Source organism: Halichoeres trimaculatus, unplaced genomic scaffold, assembly GCF_033239565.1.
Source record: "Halichoeres trimaculatus isolate MK-OKI-2021-1 unplaced genomic scaffold, fHalTri1.1 fHalTri1_scaffold_10, whole genome shotgun sequence".
Taxonomy (NCBI): Eukaryota; Metazoa; Chordata; class Actinopteri; order Labriformes; family Labridae; genus Halichoeres; species Halichoeres trimaculatus.
In genome coordinates, this window is record NW_027437187.1 from 8,901,449 (window position 1) to 8,919,116 (window position 17,668).

At 41.6% G+C, this 17,668-nt stretch overlaps 1 protein-coding gene across 4 annotated transcripts in view; it reads right to left on the reverse strand.

Moving 5' to 3' along the window:
• Nucleotides 1–17,668, reverse strand: part of dyrk4 (dual-specificity tyrosine-(Y)-phosphorylation regulated kinase 4) — a 41,016-nt gene that overhangs the window by 3,808 nt on the left and 19,540 nt on the right. For 2 of the 4 annotated variants that reach the window (XM_074677592.1, XM_074677593.1), the window contains 10 exons: nucleotides 11,606–11,689; nucleotides 10,137–10,280; nucleotides 9,012–9,159; nucleotides 8,267–8,430; nucleotides 6,434–6,570; nucleotides 4,066–4,206; nucleotides 2,873–3,011; nucleotides 2,617–2,698; nucleotides 712–884; nucleotides 264–324 (listed from right to left, as the gene is read on the reverse strand). In XM_074677592.1, coding sequence (XP_074533693.1) covers nucleotides 264–324; nucleotides 712–884; nucleotides 2,617–2,698; nucleotides 2,873–3,011; nucleotides 4,066–4,206; nucleotides 6,434–6,570; nucleotides 8,267–8,430; nucleotides 9,012–9,159; nucleotides 10,137–10,280; nucleotides 11,606–11,689 — 1,273 coding nt within the window. Of the gene's footprint in view, nucleotides 1–263; nucleotides 325–711; nucleotides 885–2,616; nucleotides 2,699–2,872; nucleotides 3,012–4,065; nucleotides 4,207–6,433; nucleotides 6,571–8,266; nucleotides 8,431–9,011; nucleotides 9,160–10,136; nucleotides 10,281–11,605; nucleotides 11,690–14,040; nucleotides 14,606–17,668 lie in introns of those variants that run through there. The other 2 variants (XM_074677595.1, XM_074677594.1) reach the window with 2 other exon arrangements.

Below are 17,668 nucleotides of genomic sequence, written 5' to 3' on the forward strand. Positions count from 1 at the left end.
CTCTAATATGTTTCTGAAGATCCCTCTAGTGGTCCACCATTGCTGCAGTTCAGAATAAATCAGGGTTTGAGGGGCAGAAATCTCTATTTAAAGAAAGTTTTACCAACCCTTACTGCAAACTGTCATGGGATCACATGGCTACAATTTGGTGCTCTACTAAAACTCGACCCTTAACGGATGCTTTAAGCATCTACAAATGGCTTTAAATAACCTTGTATCTATGTAAGGATATCAAAAACAGATGATAATAGTTGAATTCTTACCAAAAAACAGCCTCCTCCTTGATGCAGACTGAACAAAATCATTTGGAGGCAATCCAAGAACCTGTAAATAAAGGTAACAGGACACTTTAAATCATTTGCAGCAGCTTCTTGTGTTACATCAACATCACAATGGACTCACTATCACTGCACACTTATTTTTAATAAAAATGCAAAACTGAGCACTCACGCCACCCTAAATCTCGCTCTGTTATTCAGTTTACGTTTTTTTATTCTATTCTATTACAAGTTGGTTTCCAGCCATACCACAATTCAAAATGTTTTGCTCTTAAATTTACTTAAGTTTCTATTTCTGTGTTCATATTATTTCACCATAACACTGAGAGAAACTTCTTGTATGGGTAAAACCTGCTTTGACTAAACCGGATTCTGATTCTGATTCAGAGGTGGAAAAAACATAAATTGGGACATAATTACGTCCTTGTCTAACCTCCATGATGCAAGCGATCTGCTCCACTTCACTCTCTCCTGGAAAGAGAGGATAGCCCGTGTAGAGCTCAGCCAGGATGCACCCCAGACTCCACATATCGATGGCCATGCTGTAGTTGTGACCGAGGATGACCTCTGGAGAGCGGTAGAAGCGGCTCTGGATGTAGGTGTACACTAATGGAGGGGAAACAGAAAACAAGGTGCATAAATGTGAAGGTAAAAGAAAATATATCAAGCAGAATGAGCAGCATGTTAGAGTGAAACGGAGGTGACCATATTTAAAAAAAAAACACCACAGAGGGCACCCTCCCCGGCCTCTTGGAGATCCTGCAGAAAGACCCAAAGACACTCAAAGACAACTAAGAAGCTTTATAAACCATATTTATTGATTTGAAACACTCCTGTTTAAAGTAAAAGTTTTATATAAAATTAACATAAATAAAGCCTGGCAACATGAGTTAAATGAAAAGAAATAGAAAGATAGCCCTTTGCTCCAAAAGATATTTATCTTGTGCAAAAAATATAAATAATGCCTCACAAAGTTTAACTACAGTTTTGAGGCATTTAAAGTAATACAGGTTCTGGCAGGTGCCAGCTGTGCAGACAGTATGGGTCTGGCAACACCGATGCCTCGGCACATGTGTAGTGAAGTCCCATGCCGGTGCCTGTATTGCTTAGAGAAAGTCACATGACCGATACAGCTGCTGTTTCGCCTGCCACTGAGGCACCAAACTGTGCGTCTCTGCCAAAACAATCACAGATCTTTAAAAGCACAGTCCTTTCCTTCAAGCCCAAAAGATAAAGTTAGGATTCCGCTGTGTGGGACAATTTTGATCTTATATCTGCAAATATGGTGTTTGTTTTTATTGCCTTGTTTCATCCTGTTAGTTTCTGCTGGAAGAACTTGCACAAAAAAAACAAAAAACAACAAAAAAAAACAGGATCACCTGAATGCCTCCCTGCCTCAAAACCAAGTGCATAAGCATCATCACAACCCTGTCACTTTGATTTTTACGCGTTAGAATGTGTGTTCACATTATATATTAACTGTTTATTTAAAAGATATCAAAGATATATAAATTTAGATTAAAACACAATTAACAACATAGAATACAATAACTCAATTAATTTTCTGTGTCATAAGTCAATTACTTAATATGCCAGTTGATACTCTTAACTTAGTTGCCTGTAATGATGTTTAAGATCCAGCAGGTGTCAGTATTAAGTGACACAGTTACACAGTACTGATACAGTATCTATACAGTTTGGGTTCATGAGGCCTCATCTACCCATCTCTAGTATACGGTGCTTCCCACTGGTTACGACCACGACAAAGAGGGGGGCTCTTTTTTTGCAGTTCATGTGTAGGGCAACATTTATGCTTCTGCATTTTCTGTCTGAGAGCACAGTGCAGGCAGTAAGAGCGTGTTTTCTGATTTGATCTGAGAAAAGGAGCAGTCTGGATCTTTCATGTCATGACACATGCTGTGTGCATGCTCCACATCTTGACAAGTAGATACATCGTAATAACACCAGTGACCACTGTTTTATAGTATGCCCAGACATAATTTAACAACAAAAAAAGAGGACACGTCAGAGTGTAAAAGAGGACATATGGTCACCCCAAGTGAAACAGGAACCAATGAGCAGCAGTTTCAGCAGAGGAACTAAAATTGAGCTGGGTAAAAAGCTACAGGTTTCTCATAATGACACCAAATCTTACAGATTTTATCATTTTATCAATCATTGCAGTCAAACTCATGATGACATTTAAACTTTGTTTTCACCTTGTGTCGCTGTTTTTTGTGTTTGTACCACTTTTGGATAAATATAGTTCTTCTTATCTAATCGGTCTCTTTCTTTCATATTAGGTGAATAAAAAATGGCTTCATGTTTTTTCTCTTACCTCTTTGTTGTTCATAACAGCTTGAACCAAAGTCGACCACCTTGATGTTTCCAGGTCCTCTCTGAGACAGTAGGATGTTCTCCTGATAGGTGGATGAAAAGAAAAGGTTTTCAAACACTGCAGTACTCTGAAGCTCCACAAGGTGGAGCTGAAACACCACTGAGGGTCTCAAAGCAAAACGACCACCACGATTCAGTATCCAGGATTTTTTTCTATAATGTATCAACTCCAAGTATGACAGACATGTGTTCAGTACCGGTTTGAGGTCACAGTGGATGATTTTCTCCCTGTGCAACATCTGCAGGCACCTCAGGAGGGCGTGGGTGAACCGACGGATGAGAGCTAGACTGAAGCCCTGGAAGTTGTTTTTTTTGATGAGCTCATACAAGTTCACCCTGAAAAAAAGGATGTGACACAGAATAATGTCAGAGGAAACTTTTTCATGTCCTGTAGCTATAACAGCACTTTTTATCTCTTTTCTGTGTTCTCCTGTAGAGATGTAATATTCTGAAACAACATAATCTGTAGGGGGAATCTCCTCTGCAGAAAATGTAAACAAATGCCCATTTAACTGCTCACCATGACTTCTGACATTAAAGGTGTTTGAAGAGAAGAAGTTTGTGACGGGAGGTCATTCAAAAGTGTTCAGTCTAAATCATAACACACTAAAAACTCCTCACAGGTTCTTTAAATAAGATGTAACATTCCATTCATAGCAAAACGTCAAAAAAAAAAAATCACATCCATTTATCTTTTGCTATATTTACTCTGGCACTTCTAGGAAGAGACATGGCAGAGACAGCTTGATAAAGATTCACTTATATAACCGTGCACCGCTTTAAGAAGTCTTCATACCCCTCAAATAAACGCTCTGAAAAAAGAGAGCTGCTCACTTTGACACCTCACATTACCCTTAATAAAACACCAGCTCGCTGCCAGATTCAAACTAGAAATAATCTGTGATTGTCAGAGGGAGAAGCACAGGATGTTTCCTCCAGCTTTTCCTTGCTGCTTATGAAAGGCATTAGCTTCTTTAGACTGTGTAACCTGAGCCTTCACACCATGAAGCAAGGAGAGGTAAGAGATAGGGCCCCAATCAAGGCTTTAACTAAAGGATTCAGTGACGGTAATGTTAGACAAGGTGGCAGAGCAAGACGTCCTCTAAAGGTCATTCAGCCTTAGTGATACACAAACTATCTCCACTCAAACAGATATCTGTTACGATTCAAACATAACCCAGGTCACTTGACTCCTGATTGACTGCAGTCACGTAGCGTTTAAGGTAATGAATGGAGGTGAGCCCCTTTGAAGACAGAGCACTGATCTCATCTCTGAGGAAAGGTGGCTGCTCTTAAACATCTTTGATCAGCAGATTCATTATTCAGCTGGTCTCTATAGTCGTCTGTAGGTTTGTTTAATTACATGCAGAGTGAGAGCGGGTGTACTGACCCAAGGAGCTCAAAGGAGATGCACAGGTGATTCCTGAAGTAGAAGTACTCCTTCATGTGGATGACGTTGTGCAGGTTGTCTTTGTCTTTCCTTTTTATCACCTCCAGGATCTTCAGCTCAACCAGAGCTTGGTGATGAAACCTTGAGAGAGAAAAAGACAAAACCAAAGAGGTTAAGCAAAAACACATGAGTACACATCCTGACTTCATTGTGCTAAATAAAGAAGACTTTTGAGCTTTTTTAGTCTAAATTCATCTTCATCATTCATCCTACAAGAAAGATCGTCTCCTGTGTAAAAAAAAAATCAGCATCCGTTCTGTTTTTGCATTAACAAAGTGTCAGAGATGATTTTAGCAGTCAGTGCCCCTGAGATCCCCTCTAAGGAAGGTTTGTATCAGAGTTCAATGATTTTGCGGAAAAACTATGCAAAGTGACTTCAGGAAAAAAAATGAACCACTTTTGAGTCAAAAAAGGAATACGATAAATTCCTTTAATGTAGTGGCTTCCTGCACAAAGTTTGGTAGACAAAAGGATTTTCAAGGTACCACTTCAATTGAATCTACACACAAGCATACATCATGAAAACAGGCAAACAAGGTCCAGTATCTTTCAAACAATTTGAAACACTGTCTGAAAAAAATACTTCACCATGTGACAAGAAAGCACATGTATGTAACCCTGCAACATACAACTTCCAAACTGTTGATGTGTGGGCAGTCCCTACTGGTGGAGGTGAAGCTGAGACATGAATCATTTTTCATTTCTCGTCTTGTTTTAGTCGTTGTGACATTTGACGGAGACTTATCATCAGCCTTTTGTTCACCTGGCAGACTTTTCACCCACTCGGCCTTGCTGTGCTGGCTGTGTGGGACTGTGTGCACTAAGTATCAGGAGACGGTGGAATATTTGAGAAAAAAGTAAAACTCTGCACCTGCTCCCTGTGTCTTTAAGATTTGATTTTAGACTTCTGCACAGCCTTGATCCTCCATCGACACAGATATCATTTCATTTTATGTTCCAGTTAGATCACTAAAGTCCTTGAAGGCTTCACCTTAAAGTACTCCTTGCAGCTCCTTCACAGGTGCCTGGGAGCTCTCTGTTTTTGTGCCACAAAACTTTTGAATTCTCAGCCACTGGTCATCAGAGCCGCAAAGTTTTAATGTGGAGTTTAATGCAGAGATATTTCCTTGTCAGTTTTCCTCATGTATGAACTTCATGATCTTTTCCATGAAAGTATCTGTCAATGTGGCACCTCATGCTGTGCACTGAAGTTACAGATGAGCATTTATCATCTGGTATTTCACTTTACCATATCCTCCTGACTACCAGTAGTTCAAATTTGTCCTCTGTGGAGGATATTTGTAAACCTAAATATCTTCCACTTACTTCACACTACTGAATAAACTCCTCATGCCATCTACAGAGGACATTTAGGGTTTTTCAATGATACCAAATGTGAAGGTACTTTTGGTACTTTTCTCTACTTTTCTCTTTTTCATTAAGGAAAATGGCATCCATCAGTGCAAGTGCAATGTTTGGGAAGAGGAAAAGTAAGTGTACAGAACTTTTTAATAAGCAAATTTTCACTTGAAATTTTGGTGGCATATTTTATATGGGACTCTTAACAACAGGTTTGAACATTGTCTGAATAATTTTTTACTGTATTTTAGCATTGTTATATACTAGTAATATACATAATATCTTAAATTCAAAAATCTTTTTTTTTTCCAAAAAATGTGTTCAGTATTCTAATAACCTCACAAAGATTGGGGAATCTTAAAATCTTTGTGATTGGACAATAATTTTTTTCTGGTAGTCAGGAGGATATGACAACAACAAAAATCTTATGATGTGTCAACTGTACCAGAACCAAACTGATAACAATTAGCTATGTCAGTGAATGCAGCTTGTGAGGCTGAGACGTATCCAGTGTCATCACAAGAGGTCTTTGTTTTGCAGGTTGGCGATGTGAAAAATGAAATAAGTTGTAGGAGACTTTGCGATTTGTATCCAGATGCGCAAAAAATCTTAGTTAAGTCCTTTGGGCAGTATTACCACTGTACATGTTTCTTACTAATGTTTTGACATCTTTTTAAATTCAATTCATATAATTTATCATGTAGTATATATCAGATCTTATCATATTGATTTTCATTGAATTAATTTCATTTTTAGATTTAAATATTTTATGTGACTAACCTCTTCACACCTGATGTTGTTAATTATTGTCTCTCTGCTCTTTTGTGAAACACTCTGGCCTGTATTTTTGAATGCATGAAATGTGCAATACAAATAAAAATGAGTTTTTTATGTTTATATCTTAGGAAAGGTTCACCCAAAGTCAAATTCAGTTTGATTGATGTAACACCTTTTCTTGTTGCGAATCATCTTAATGGCGACCAGTTCGTTTGTCTTGTGGTCGAGACATTTCAGAACCTGGCCGAAGGAGCCTTTCCCGATCACTTCCAGCACCTCAAACCTGTAGGCAATGTGGTCATGCAGCACCTGGAAACAAGAAGAAGGAAAACACCGCGTTAACAAAACACTCAGAGCAACTACTCTGACCTACATCTGCAACTGAACCATTGTTTCCCTCTGTTTGTGTCACCACCAGCCAGTCAGCCCTGCAGGGACATGAGTCTGAACAAAGAGTCACTCAGCTTCAGCAGCTCATCCACGCCACACTGACTGATTACAGAGCCTGCCTGTCAGTCACCTGGTTGACACGGGTCAGTTCAGCCAGGTGACACTGGGTCTGCTGACCTCAGATCTGCTTATTGTTTACAAAACTCAACAATGAATGTCAGGGTCATGTCTGCAGCCGCTGGATTAAGGTCATAAACACGCAGACTGCAGCTCAGACATGTAGAAAGCCTGTGAGTCTGTTTCAGTCATTTCTACTTTAAAATGTGTCAGTGAGTACACGTGCCAGAGTAAATGTGTGTGTGTGTGTGTGTGTGTGTGTGTGTGTGTGTGTGTGTGTGTGTGTGTGTGTGTAAACACACTGTAATAACCATGAGGCCTTGAAGAATTTTGACACACCAGCAGATTATCAAACCCTGTTTCTGGTTACTGACCAGCTATTGACCATTTATTCATTTCCTGAGTTAAAGGTAGAGTCTGCAGGGTTTTCCTGAAAAAATAAAATGTAAACTTTTACAGGAATAATTCTGCTTAATTGTGACTTCAGGGTCATGTATGTGTGTCAGTGTCTGTTTCTGCCTCAACGCCCTCCTCTGCCTGTATGTTGATGTTTTGGTTATTTTTTGGACATTTCTGGGCAGAGAGTAAGCGTGGCCAATCACAGAGCGCCCAATGCACAAGTGACTTTGCGTTTTGATTAGCAAGTGGCAGAAGCTATCGTGGGAAGCTACACTATTTTACACACTAAGGAGCATGAAAACACAACCAAAGAGAAACGTAACGCCAAACAGATAACGCTTTTTCCTAAATGAAGGCTGAAGCTTGGCTCTACTGTCACTCTCTTTCAGGCACTTGGGGAGCTGCACAGGATGAAAAGAAATGCAAGTTGGCTTCCTACTGAGCTGGTGTATGTCAGATACCTGTGATTAGCTTGTGCTAGCATGCCAAGTCAGGTGCATGGCTCTTGAGTCTCTCTTTATGCAGAACAGTGATGCTACAGGTGGTTGCTGGGCATGAGTGTGTTCGTGTAGTCACAGTCGGAGGCTGTGGGTGTGTGCTGCCGCTGGCACTGAGCCAAGAAGGAGGAGCTCAATTTGAGTTTGCGTTTTCTAACAAGTAATGAAAATTCCTGCAGACCTTACCTTTTAGTACTCATCTATTGTTTTGATTTCACTGCAAAGCTAAATCAAAACAACACTGAAATGAGTCCAGGCTCACTGGTCCATGAGAATGGAACATAAAATGGTCAGTATGAAAAAAGATATCTAAGAAATAATGGAGTAAAGGAGAAAAAAGAAGAAAAGCTTGCACACTTACTCAGTGCCGTACAATATGAATGGGAAATAAAATGTTTTGACAGGTCTTGTTGGGTGACAGTGTTTAGTAAACGGGGGCTGCAGAAACATCTGCAGACCTCTTACCAACCATAAAGATGATCCACACTGTGACCACATTGGCAACTTTCTGAGTAAACATTAGTAATGTCTGATCAACCTTTGTGGCACAGAGTAAGTGATCCTTTCCTTCCTGCTCTTATTAAAAATCATCTAACACTGACCCTGATGTAGCTCCCATGCTCGTCGTCATATCCCGAGTTCTGCAGAGAACCTTGGGAACCCTCGATCTTCTGGGAACCCAGACCCAGGTACCAGATCTCAGCGTAGTCCATAATCTCCTCCTGCTCATACTCCGTCAGCCGATCTTGGAAGTTCTTCAGTGCCTCTGCAACAGGAAGTAAGAGGAGGATGGGATGAGTCACTTTCATATCGATCACACCTCTGCCAAGCGCAGAGGACCGTGAACAACAGACTTGAATGCCAGTGGGCTATTTTTACTGCAAACCGTTTCTTCGTCAAATCTGAGCCCTCAAAAGATTTAAAATTAAACACAACTTTTTATTTATGTAATCTCAATTTTGGGTGCACAAGGCACAAAAATCTTTATCTGTCTTTATCTGTGTGAATGTAAACTATTACCTTTTTTATCCACAGTGGAATAACTGCAAACATTCAGAGTGAGCAGATGCATGATGAGCAGAGTTTCTGACTTTTTACTCTTAACTGCTCAGCTCATTTTTCTGTTTTTTTTTATTTATTTTCTCTTGTTCTGTTTGTGTTGTAGAACCATACAAACAGGCAAACAGCCTTGATGCTAAAGATGCCTACCTGCTGCCCCTCTTTCACCAGCACCAAAGAGACTTATTATAAAAGCTGTGAGGTGCATGGTTGAATGACAAGCTCCTAAAACAGCCACATCCTGACTCCCAAATATATCCAGTCATGTGTGAAATGGGTTCGACTTACCTATAGGGGACATTGGTAACCTCTGTCCTTCGTATGACTTCTCCTTCTCCAGCTTGCTGATAAGCTTGCTGTTGCGGGAGACAGAAACTTTGTCCAGTGTTGAGCCAAAGCGCATGGTGAACTGCTGGGTGGGCTTCGGCCTCTCGTCCTGTACCAACAAACACAAAAAGAGGAGAGCTATTTATGATTTGTAAAAGAAATATGACAGTGACTTTATCCTTGAACTGACAAACAGAAGTTTTTCTGTAATGATTAGTGACCTGTCCTCCTCTGCTGCTTCTTTGTTCTGTGGTGTGCCTCAAGGCTCCATTCTGGGCCCTTTATTGTTCTTGCTTTACATGTTTCCTCTGGGGTTTATCATAGCCAGGCAGAGCCTAGCCTTTCACTGCTATGCAGATGACCTGCAAATCTATCTTCCTACAGTTCAACAATTTCATTTAGCACACACTTTTGTCCAAAGCGATGTACAACACAAGCAAGAATTTAGACAGAAAGGAAACCTGATTGTACTAAAACAGTGCTACAAGTTATTCGGCTGAATGTGCTGCCATTAAGTGCAGGATTTTTTTTTCCTGTGTTCCCTAAAAAAAGTGGGGATCTCCAAGCCCTTACTGCAGACATTAAAGTGCATCCTTTCTAACAAATTCTCGCCATTTTGAACATATTAGCCTTGTATTGTTTTCCCTTCACTGACTCCCTGTTTCTTTTAGAATTGATTTTAAATTGCTGCTTTTTGTTTTTAAAGCCCTTAATGGTCTTGCCCCTTCATATCTGTTTGATTTAGTGTGTGCTCGTAACCCCACTTGGGCCTTACAGTCCTCAAAACAGCTCTTGCTGGAAGTCCCAAGGGCAAGGATTCAACACTGATGATTGGGCCTTCATGGTCGCTGGGCCCAGGCTTTGGAATAAGCTACCACCTGAATTACGCCTCATTACTGGCTTTTAACATCCAGTAATGGCGCGAGATACTCTTGCCATTTTAATTGAACTGAATTATTATATTGAATTTTAATTGTTGTGCCCTGATGTTGATGATTTTAATGAAGAAATTTGGTTACCTTGTGTGTTGCAAAGGGCTCTACAAATTAAAGTTGACTGAAGCTTTTATGTGAGTCAGAGTCTTACCGGGAAGTTGTTTTGACCCCCTTTAATGGTGATCTGGGGGAGGATGTTCTCCGATTGCTGATGTTGGTTTTTCGCATTGCTGACCACCACTTGCACCACCGGCGGCTCAAGCTGAGGTAAGGTCCCAACACCAGGTCCAAACTTCTGCAAACCAGAGGAAATAAATCAGGTTAGCCCCTTCAATGAGTCAAAATACCCCCACAAAGCAAAGCAGGAAAAGATGCAACAAAGAAACAAAACTGGGCCAGATGACAAAAAACAGACACGATCAGTCGATTTCTTTAATGTCTGAGTGCTGAGTCCCTTTAACAGTGTGTCGTAGATGAAGGGAAAGTGAAGTCCAAATGGGAAAACTGAAAGTATTTTGCAAATTCAGCAAAGAAGTTTGCCGTCTTTCACAGGCATTGAGATATTTCTGCAGGGAATAACTCCCTCGGCCTTTCTGTGCAGAAGAACAAACGCTGACATCACAACAAAAGCAGCGACAGAGGGAGTAGGTCAGTGAGTGTCACGTCTGACTGTATTATTCTTCCTACACGGTAGCGACAAGCGTGCTACAGAGCCTTTCATTTTTTCATGAGTGTCTGGGCTGATCCTTGTCAGTTTGGGTCTGTGTTCTGAGCCACGTTTCTTTCACGGGTACCTCGACTGTGCAGGCTCAGGTGACTGGGACCTCCAGCGGCTGGCGGCTGGAATTACTGATCAGGGTGATCGTGAAATGGGGACAAAGCCTGTGAGGCTGGGCCCTGACAGAGTCTGTCTGTGGAGGCTCTGTGGGGGAGGAGGAGAGCAGCAACCTGCTTTTCTTTTGCTGCCATCCTGCTTGCTCTGGGAGCATGATTACATGTGTCACAGCTTTGGCAGGCTCAGGATGATGACTGGCAAAATTAGACCTCTGTCCAGTGAGGAAACACAAGCTATATGGGGCATTACAGGGTTTTTTTTGCTGTTTTTTTTCACTTTTTGAGCATTTTTCTCAAGATTTTAGCCGTCCCACCTCCACTTTGACTTGCAGTAGCTGAAACCAACGCGGTTAGCATCACAACATACTCTATTACAAACTGCTCATAGTGTTTCCAGGAACAAAGAGCTCCTTCATTCATACAGTAGATTATTATGATATTTGCTCTCACGTGTGGAGGTGCTGCAGGATCTGCCAACTTAGTCATGATGCATAGAGATAGTGCTAAATATAGCTGTGTGCACCTGCCAGAAGTAAACACTGTTACAAGCTCGTACATAACTGGGGGCATGACGCTCCAATAAGGTGCATCAAATCAGGGGAAATCTGGGCGGCATTAAAACATGTATGAGCAGAGAGATGAGTGGAGGCACGTCTATTTTGTTATGGGTTAAAAAGTGCTAGAATGTATAAAAAGGAGATGACAGAACTCCAATAAGCCTCAAACCCTGAGGGTGACAGTGAACAGTGTGTTTGTTCATGCATCCTGCAGAGAGGAGGCACTGACCTGTGAGCAGGGCCGGTTTGATCCCAGACGGTTGCTCTCTGATTGGATTCTGTGAGGGTGAGGGAAGGCCTCCGGTCTTGAAGTCTGTGGGAGATATGTGAGCATTTCATTACATAAGATGAATGAAATGCCTTTTTACTGTTTTCTGTTTGTAATCACGTGGTTTTACTCCACCTAAATCCATGTGAACAGTTTCTCCAAAAGTCAGACTTAGTCATCTTTTGTCACATTTGAGCAGTCATGTAAGATAATCATAAAACTGCTCTGTGCGCTCACGCTGCTGGGATTCTTCAGCCTCTTCAGAAACACACAGCCTGTGGGCAGCTCAGCAACGCTGCAGCCGGACGAGCAAAAATAATGCACTGTGATCTTAAAATAGATTGCAGCTGTAAAAAATCCACCGACAACGACCCTCTCACTATCTTCTTCTCCTGCTGCTTTGAGCAGGTGTGTGTACATGTGCAGCTCCATGTGTTCAGGAGTGAGTGCACACGTGCTTCACAGCCTGCTCCTGCCTGAATGTGTTAAAAGAAAGGGATGGATGTTGAGATGAAATGACAGGGCTCTGGATATCCTTAAAATAAAAGACCAAAAAGCATTTTTGGATGATTGTGCCTGCCTCTCTGGGACACTAGGCCAGCTTATGTGCCCCGCTAATCCACGGGTGAGCGTGCAGCTGTGTTAAGCAGCAACATATGGGTGAAATAAAGCTTAGCCCCATATGGGGATCCGTGCTGGGCTCACTCTGCCCGTCTGGCAGGCAGACTGAGAGGAAGGTGGGGTAGTTCCGTCTGAAGGTGTGAGTAAGAAACGTCAAATCAACATCTTTATTGTTGACAGTGATCAGGGTCTGATGAGGTCCAGCTTCACCAGCTACATGAGACACCGACTCTGAGTTTCAACTTCTTGCTGTTCAAACTCATCACAGGTGAAAAGTGGTCTACAATCACTCCTTGCCGTTTCTCTTTGCATTCATGTCCATAGACAATCAACTCAAACCTCACTAACGCGGTGTGATGAAGTCATGTTGCATCCTGGGAGCATGATGAGTGACAGCAGGAGATGACATGTAGGTCAGTGCAGCAGGTTGTCTTCTGAATGTTGCACAGGTTCACTGTAAGCCTGGCTAATGAGCAATGAGCCAGTGGAAAGCCAGTGACATCAGAACATATGCCCAAGAGGAAAAAATGGACTGTGACCTTTGGATCTGCAGAGATTACTGAGTATCTGGGTGTGAATCTCAAGAAACAACATGGGACAGTAAACCAGGCCATCGTGAGAAATTTCTTATTTCATGTTAATGTTAAAACCCAAACTACAGGATTTAATTAATACTGCGTAAACCGTAAGTTTGTACAGAAAAGTGTAAGATGGATACGTTAATTGCATCCCTGTGTGCAAATGAGACCATCGAGACTCTTAATACCAACTCAAGTTCACACAGAACGAGTCAGGTTTCAGAAATAACCTGGGTGAGCACAGGGATCATCAGAAATCAAGACTTGTCCCTGCGTGAGCCGGGGTCTTTGCTGCAGGTTGGATCATCCCAGTGTCTGAGAACTGCTTTGACTCATTATGACCCAGATGGGGTCAGTTGGTCAGAGGGTCAGCACAGCAATAAAACAGAGGGTGAACATCAACAAAGTGTAAAGCTGGATCCACTCACACTGTCAAATATAAGGCATGTAGTTTCTAAAGTCACTGCCCTGATGCTTTCACTGCACTAAACATCAACAAGCAGCCGGCTGAACACTATCAAACACTATCCTCATTTTGCAAAACCACTGATAAATGCATGTGAGCGATGTTTACAATCTGTGTGCAAAAAGGTGAAAAAGAGGAATTAATGTGCAGGATCTAAAAACAGCAGGGGTTAAATTTACATCAGTTTCCATGTAAGGTGAGAGAAATATCCCAGATCACATATAGACTTACAGAATCTGTCAGCGCAACAAACACAGCAATATGTAGGCTAAAGAAGGACTGAAATAGAAATGGATCAGATTTTTCATCAGAACTTGGCATGTGATCAAGAAAAAGGGAATGGAAAAAAAAGGCATTTAAGTGGGATAACTTGTTGGGGAGGAATGGGAATAATCCCAAAGTGAGATTAAACTATGCATTGTTGGCAGGGATTAGAACAGATGGATGGGAGAATATGCAGTTGCTTGGTTTGTTTGGTAAAAAGATACCTGTGGAGGGTTTCACCCAAAAAGGAAGAGGTCTGGAGTGAAGCCCTGTATCTGGGCAAAAGAAAACCTTATTCCAGAAAAGAAAGTTCACTTCAGAGGGATATTAAAGACATACAGAGGGGGTAATAGTAAACACAGAGAAGTCCTGCCACTGTAAGATAACCATGAATTCACTCAAACACACTTTAAGTTAGAACCTCCTGATCAGAACAACTTTATAAAAAAAAATTAAAAATGTCTCACCTTGTTATTTATCTCTGGCAACATTCTGTGGTATCAGAATGAGTCGGTGCAGCTGTTTAACAATCCAAACACACAGGAGAGAAATTATAATATCCAACAAAGAGTCATTGTATCCAACTCTTACAGTCCAGCCTGAAAACCTCAAGAAACACTTCACACCAGCTCAACTCCGTGAAGCTGACTGAAACAACAGTGGTGAGTAAAATCCCGATGACTGATCAGATCCACTAAAACCTGCAGGACTCCCGGTTTCACGCGCACGAGGTGAATGCGCTGTCGTCACGGAGGAGATTAACGAGCGAGGCAAGCTGTTGAGGGTCTCTGCGCATTGACGCGTATGCTGCTAAGACACCGAGGTGGCCACCTGTTCAGGTTTCTGCCGCTGACAGCTGGGGCTTTCCCGTTATAGATTTGTTTTTACCCGTTTGCTGTCGTTCACCTACAGTGTGCAAACTGACTGATGCGCTCTCCAACACCGACGCTGCAGCCACAGAGAGGTCTCCACCGACGCACGCACGCCGTGGTCACACCGTGTCTTCAGTAAATATTGTGTAGGCTGCTCTCTCTGCTCCAGTGAGAATATCCGTGGTGGACGATCACGCAGCCTTCTGCGATCCACGAAGTCTTGTTTTTACCCAACAAGTGAAAAAATCAGGCAGTGTCACTTACAGAGCGACTGGTGTCAAGTGATTTTGTGCTTCATGTGAGAGGAAAGCAGAGTGTAATGGATCACCCACAAGTTGGGCTCCTAAAAAAACAACAAAGATACCTTATCACAGAAATGGGAGATTTATAGTTGAGCTTGAATTGTGAATTAGTTGAACAATTTCAAAATGTAGTGTTGCATTCAAAATGTTGAAAGCCAAAACTTCTAAAAATGCAAAATGAGACATTCAGGACAAAGTTCCTTGGCCCAAACAAACATTGCAAGATGGGCAGACAATTTCATTTTGTTGGAAACCAACATTTATACGTGCAGGTGTGACTAAGCAGATCTCAATTTCTGGCTAACATGGCCACAGCTGTCACACAGCCAAAGGAAGACTAGCCAAAAGCTTTACAAAATTTTGTGTGTCAGAAAGAAATAAAAACCTTCCCACAATCAAAAAACTCATAGAGCTGAGTTTTCAGACAGATTTCAGACCTCGTAACCAAATAGATGGCCCAAATTTGATTCAAAATACCTGCATTCAAAGAGATTTACAAAGTTTTTATGAGATATGAAATGTTTTTTGAGTCACTGCAGTATAATCGCAGTGTTGCTAACTTGATATCGACATGTGATGAAGAGCTAAGAAAGGAGAGAAATATGATGAGGTGACAGCTGTTATGTAATGACAGTTGCCACTTCAGTAATCAGCCTGCCTGAGCTTTGGAGCAGGTTTAGACGAGCAGTGGAGAAAAGTGCCCTTGCTCCTTGGAGCTCTCTCTTAATCTGTTTCATTATACCTCAATCTGCTGCTGTATTTAAGGAGTAAATCAATCGTTGAGCTCTAAATGATCATTGAGATAATTCACAGAAGCACGAGCAGACTGTGCTGCTAATAAGGCTGCTCGACCCCTCTGGTGGAGTGGCCCTGGAGTGGGGTAAGGAGAGACAGGGAAACAAGCAGAGAGAGGAAGGGAACACAGGAGTGGGAGGCTTTAGATGAGCTCTGATTAATAATGACAAGGGCAGCAGTGGGAGGCGCTGATATTATACAACCTGGAATACAGCCATGTATGAACTAATCATGTTTTATAAATGAGGTCGACCTATGGGCAGATAAATGACTCAAACTGCAGTTCCTCAAGTGGCTATTGGGCTGAGTCCAAAGAGAGCTGATATATACAGTCAAATATCAATATGCCAGACTTTAATGCAAAAAATATTCCAATTTAAAAGGGCTGTGAGGAGTTTCTAAGATGTCTTGAAACAGTTTCCCGTCTAGATACATGCCTGATCCACACTCTAAAATGACATTATCAGTGCCAATTTGGGTTATTTTGAAATGCTACTTCTTAATTTCCTGATTGGGTCACTCTGGACTGATTTGTAGCACATCTAAGTCTCTATGACAACACCATGCCAGCTGACTAATTTTAGAAGTGAGAAGAGAGACCTGTGTTTTTCTCTGCTTAAAACGACTTCTATAACTAATTTTGTAGTGATGGTGGACAGAGGAGCCTATTTGTTAGAGAGAACAGGAAAGAAGAGCAGAAGAAAGCTTAACAGAAGAGAGATACAGCCTGAGTTAAAGGCTAACACAGGAGCTAAATTGTTTGTGCTAATGTTCATCCCAACCAAACTCAGCAGTTATTCTGCAGTGGTCTGTTCAAACTTGAGAGTCTATCAATGAAATGAAGAGTGAGGTCACGTTAGCTCTGATTGGTAGATGACTGGCAGGACATAACCAGGATTCACTAACGTTACACGAAACCAAGTGGCAACCTCCGGTCTAAGAATATGAGACAATGAGACAAAGAAGTGCTAAAAGAATATGAGACAATGAGACAAAGAAGTGCTAAAATCTGCTGTTTCTTGAGTGTCCACTTGAGGCTGGCTCTGGAAGTACCAGAAGTCACATACACACCAAGCCCAAAAAAAAAAAAAAAAAAAGCAGTTTTCAAAGCAGAAATTAAGATATCTAGAGCCTGGTTCAAAAAACGTCTCCCGTTTGAGTTGCTAATTTTACTATCGGCACACCCTGTTCAGGGGTGGGTGAATTTTTTTCTAACTCGGCGGTTCAGAGGATATTAAGATCGAGAACTTGCCCAATCAGAGGCACAGCTCAGAGTCACGTGACCGACAGGAGCCCTATAGCAGTGCTACATATGGAGAAAATGGAGTGTAGAAACATCAACCTTTACCATTTGTTTAAAGATTTTTGGAAATACTCATTTTGCCTCTGAAAAGTTAGATGACACCAGTACCCTCATGTCTGCGTGTAAAACATTCAGCCAATTCACTGGTAGCAGGAACCACCTAGCTTAGCACAAAGACCCAAAAAAGGGTGTAACAAATCAAAATGTTACACACAGGTATGTTACATACAGGTAAACATCACGTGATTTATCAATGTTGCGTCTTATGTCATATCTGAGCATGCGCTGAAAGAACGCACCCTGACAACTTTCCATTTGAGTGGATACATGATACCTCAATCGGTTTGGGGAAAGGGATATTCCACCCCTGTGAAACCGATCTAACGTCCATTCGGATTGGTACTTTTCTTTCGGAATGAGTATATATTCCTTTCCACTATACTACATATATATACTATGTATACTACAGTCTTTGTTTGAATTAGTGTGTACATGGTTTCCTGCACTACCAGAGCCAGACTCAAGCAGTCGCTCACAGGGCTGTGCTTGTCATCAACCTTAATTTTGGCCTTTGCCTTTTTCAACAACATGTGCGTGCAAAATGTTTGTTTTTCCCAGCTTGTGTGATGATTTTGGTGAATTCAGGGTCAGCTTGGAAATTGGGTATTTCTTACCCAGTCCCAACAGCGGATCAGGCCATGAAGGCAACAGGCTTTCACTATAAGTTGATATCAAGGGTCATAAGCTCATATAGATGGTATCAAAGACCAGAGCTAGATAATGAGATGTTCCCATAGCAACCACACCAGACACTGCTATATGA